At 33.5% G+C, this 5,000-nt stretch overlaps 1 protein-coding gene across 1 annotated transcript in view; it reads left to right on the top strand.

The window, feature by feature from the left end:
• Window positions 1-5,000, top strand: part of LOC137618494 (protocadherin Fat 4-like) — a 165,613-nt gene that overhangs the window by 130,772 nt on the left and 29,841 nt on the right. The window contains exon 5 of the mRNA XM_068348652.1: window positions 1-57. This exon is cut by the window's left edge and continues 59 nt beyond it. Within this exon, the coding sequence (XP_068204753.1) occupies window positions 1-57 (57 nt within the window). The remainder of the gene's footprint in view (window positions 58-5,000) is intronic.

Raw genomic sequence — 5,000 nt, 5'->3', positions numbered from 1 at the left:
CAAAAGACTGGCCTGATCACTTTAGCAGCTGCTCTAGACTACGAACTGTACGATAAGGTAAATGAACGTTTTCGACCTTGTATCAGCTGAGTTGATTTTTTTCTTCATATATATATATATATATATATATGTATATATGTATGTATGTATATGTGTGTATATGCAGATATATATGTATATCTATATCTATATATATATATATATATATGTGTGTGTGTGTATATATATATATATATATATATGTGTGTGTGTATATATATATATATATATATACATATATGTATGTATATATTTATATATATATATATATATATATATTAGAAGAAATGTACGTAAATATATATGTACGAGCACACAGTCATCAAGAGTTTCATTTTCTGTTACATTGATCTGATCTGAATATGTAAATGAGGATGTCACACGTTTTTCAAATTCGTCTTTTATAAATTCAATTTCATGATAGCTTTGTGTCTTCAATCCCTTCTCCAGATCGATCGTCCTATTAGAGATATTTTGTTAACGCTTTGGATAGTCAGATAGTATTAAAATGATAATGGATAGGTCATAAATTGAAAATAGTATAATTGATATTGTTAACAAATGTGTTTGCTTTTCCTTTTTTTTAACACTAGCCAAGAATAAAATGTTCATACAGGAAGATATAGCTCTTGGGTTAATCTCCTGCCAACGCTGCACTTGTAAGAAAGTAACACATTATATTTATTTTCTAGTATTCCAGTCATTTGCATAGATCAATAGATTCTTTCTCCTCTTCTCCACAAGTCACCTCGTAAAGCAAACAACCCAACCAATCTTTGTTTCTCTTAAGCATTTGCTATTTTTTTGGAATATATAACAATAAACTGCTGTCAATTGTTTTTCAGTTGAAACAACACTTTAATTTTCCTAATAAATACTTTATCTCCTTCGGTTCTAGTGTCATATTGATTGATTGATTTGAGGTTTTCTGGCATTCTGACATCTAAGGTCATTGATATTGATTTTAGTGTCAAATATTGCCATCTCTATCAGTATGTAAGATTATGAAAATTAAATATTTTCTGTTATATTATTTTTTGTTTGACACTTATGATGTTAGGATGTCTTTAATCTGACGAGTGATTTAAAAGATTATGTAGTTGAATAGCCAGAAATTTCATATGATTCCAGAAATTCATATTTTGGATGTATTTAAAAACTCGTTTATGTTCTTGCTTTACCATCGATATAAATTTATATGATCACAATTGATAAAAATATTATTATCATTGACTGGATTTAAAGCCAGTTAACTTTAGTTTTAAACCTATCTTTAATTCTCCAAGTCAAATAAGAATGATAGATTTAACCTCGAAGAAAGTTTGTATTTTCATTTTTCGATCAGATATAATAAAAGAGAATAATATAAGAAATGCCGCTAGATTTATACAATAGAGACTTATAAATGTAATATTGTACTGAATCAATGTAGTACTTTAATATGCCTACTCGAAGATGTAATGAATAAACTGATACTTATTTGATTTCATCTTTATATTTAAAATTTTGGTAATGAATACTTCTACGAAATTACTTGCAATAACCTATAGCAAACGGTACAGTATCATTATTATTTGCATTACCTGATTCAAATAGTACTTATTGGCTAATTCTACTCTAGTCTCTCTTTTTTGTTCTAACTTATAACACATAGTTAATAGTTTACCATGTTAAAAGCTTAAAGGTTTAGGTTTAAAAGGTTGCTCATGAATGGCAGAGGCAAATGACAGCGGCAATGCCCTAGGCAGAACAATGTCCCTGAGACTGACCATATAATCATATGATCAGAGCCCAAGCTAGGACCAGGAAAGGTCGAGAAATGGCTGCTGATAACTCAGTAGATAAAGCTATAGGATCCCCACAAAACTCCCATACTTAGCTCACTAGCATGGTGAGGCTGCAGACACTACAAGAAACTATCGAGCTTGAAAGTCTCTCGAACCCCAGTCCTGCAGATCACCATGCAGAGATGTTTCCAATTGTACAATGTATTTGTTTCCAGTGCATTGCCGTCCACCAACCCAAGGAGACTTTTAATGAAAATAATTTTGCAACTGCATTATTTAAATAAACTTCCATTAGCAAATATGTCATATTTTGGAAAAAAAGAGATAATGGATATATAATGCAGATGTAAGTTTCCAATAGGCTGCAAAAACCATTCTACAGTGCATTTGTTTCCAGTGCATTACAGTCCAGCGCCACAAGGAGAATTTTGATGAGAAATAAATTTTGAATAAACTTCCATTAACAAATGAATCATATGTCTGGGAAAAAAACATAATGGAAATAAAATTCAGATAGCAGTCCCCTGCATAGTCGTTGAGGCATCACAGGAAGAAATCTTTCGCTGCGCGCCGCATTCACAGCAAGTTATGGATATCCACTGCAGCTTTTTCAATCTTCTTTTGTATTTTGGTCGAGAGGAAAATTTGCCAAACTGCCTTCTTCAGGAAAGAGTTTTTTTCCCTTTGATATATTTTTATCGCAAATGTTAGTGGGGATATCTGTTTATTTGGGTTTGTGAAGAGAGAGAGAGAGAGAGAGAGAGAGAGAGAGAGAGAGAGAGAGAGAGTGTATTGTATTTTGGTGGAGAGGAAAATTTGCCAAAACTGCCTTCTTCAGGGGAGAGTTTTTTTCCCTTTGATATATTTTCATCGCAAATGTTAGAGGGGATATCTGTGTACTTGGGTTTGTGAAGAGAGAGAGAGAGAGAGAGAGAGAGAGAGAGAGAGAGAGAGAGAGTGTGTTTTGTATTTTGGTGGAGAGGAAAATTTGCCAAAATTGCCTTCTTCAGGGAGGAGTATTTTTTCTTAGATATATTTTTATCAAATGTTAGTGGGGATATCTGTGTTATTGGGTTTGTGAGAGAGAGAGAGAGAGAGAGAGAGAGAGAGAGAGAGAGAGAGTTTTGTATTTTGGTGTAGAGGAGAATTTTCCAAAACTGACTTCTTCAAGAAAGATTTCTATTTCTTTTATATATTTTTATCACAAATGTTAGTGAGGTTATCTGTGTATTTGGATTTATGAAGAGAGAGAGAGAGAGAGAGAGAGAGAGAGAGAGAGAGAGAGAGAGAGAGAGAGAGTGTTTTGTATTTTGGTGGAAAGGAGAATTTGCCAATACTGCCTTCTTTAGGAAAGAGTTTTTTCCTTTGATATATCTTTATCACAAATGTTAGTGGGGTTATCTGTGTATTTGGGTTTGTGAAGAGAGAGAGAGAGAGAGAGAGAGAGAGAGAGAGAGAGAGAGAGAGAGAGTGTGTGTTTTGTATTTTGGTGGAGAGGAAAATGTGCCAAAATTGCCTTCTTCAGGGAGGAGTATTTTTTCTTAGATATATTTTTATCAAATGTTAGTGGGGATATCAGTGTTATTGGGTTTGTGGAGGGGAGAGAGAGAGAGAGAGAGAGAGAGAGAGAGAGAGAGAGAGTTTTGTATTTTGGTGGAGAGGAAAATTTGCTAGTACGGCCTTCTTCAAAAAAGAATATTTTTTTCCCTTTATACATTTTTATTACAATTGTTCGCGGGGTTATCTCTGTATTTGGGTTTGTGAAGAGAGAGAGAGAGAGAGAGAGAGAGAGAGAGAGAGAGAGAGAGAGAGAAATCTTTAATGTTTTTTATAATTTTTTATCACAAATCTTAGTGGAGTTATCTGTGTATTTGGGTTTGTGGAGAGAGAGAGAGAGAGAGAGAGAGAGAGAGAGAGATTTCACAAACACTATGTTCATATTTCATTTTTCATGAATTATTATTTTTTTTTTCATGTCTCTAATATTTTCTTCAGGATTCAGAAAGTTAGTGGAAATATCAGCTTTATTTTTAGACAGATTCAAAACCCTATTTATGGAGATTACATTATTCGCTTGGAGAGTATTGTCCTACAAAAACGACCATATTGCCAAATATTACATTGATATGATAATGAGAGGTGAGGCTAAATGAGTCCCTTATAGTTATTATATACCTTTCTAGAGCCATTGTCGTTATTTTCTCTATTATTTATTGTTGTGGTGGCCTATTAGAAACATCCTTGGCTAGCAATCGGCTGAACACGGGTTCGAGACTCTCAAGCTTGATAAGTTTTCGCAACCTCTCCATATTTTTGTACTAGGGAGACTGGTTTTAAGGGGCGTATGTGTCTACATGCTGAGTCATAAGTAACCATTACTTACCCCTTACTTGTCTAAACTTAGGAGGAAAGGGTTAGTTTCTTGTAATTCGTGCAACAAGCACATAGGTCATCCATAGCCTTTTCTGCTTATGGGTCACGTAGACTTCAAAATCTTTAGAAAAAATATAGATGTTTCCGAAAATATATATAAGAGATATTGAGGTGGTTCGATCATGTGGAATGAATGCAAAACTTCAATTTTGTATATTAGAATCTTTAGGTTGTATGTGGAAGGGATGACACAAAAACATTTGGACGGGTTTCCTGAACAAGGTTCTGATATAGGAGGCATAATATCCAGGAAGTCGAAAGTTATGCGTAAAATGCTGCTGAAAGATGCATTGAGTAAGGATACCTGAAGTATGTTTGATACAACAACCCGTATTGTAGTGCTCTTTTCTCTAGAGCCAACTCGCTCTAACTGAAACAGCTAACCTATAGTTCCAGATAGCAATAGATAGAAAAAATACATGAAAGTCCTAACTCTTAAACTTTTCGTAAAGGCCATTTGCATCAAATGACTTTTATAACACGTTGAAAATTTCATAAAGTATTTTATTATGGTACTATCCACGTTATCCTATCCTTCATAATTATATTCACCGAAATGTCGGATATGGATGATAATAGTTTAGTTGAAGTTTTAATTTCTGTTCAACTGTGTATCAGTTACAAAAAAAGTACAAATTACATTTCATCCACTACAGAAATACAGTAGTCAGAGAACGCTTGCTGCAAAAAACAAAACTACTGAAATCCCTAGGATTAAAAATAGCAGTCACAAAGGATGTA

Source organism: Palaemon carinicauda, chromosome 24 (assembly GCF_036898095.1).
Source record: "Palaemon carinicauda isolate YSFRI2023 chromosome 24, ASM3689809v2, whole genome shotgun sequence".
NCBI classification, from domain to species: domain Eukaryota; kingdom Metazoa; phylum Arthropoda; class Malacostraca; order Decapoda; family Palaemonidae; genus Palaemon; species Palaemon carinicauda.
The sequence above is the reverse complement of the archived record's forward strand: the minus strand, read 5'-3'. Positions and strand labels throughout refer to the sequence as shown.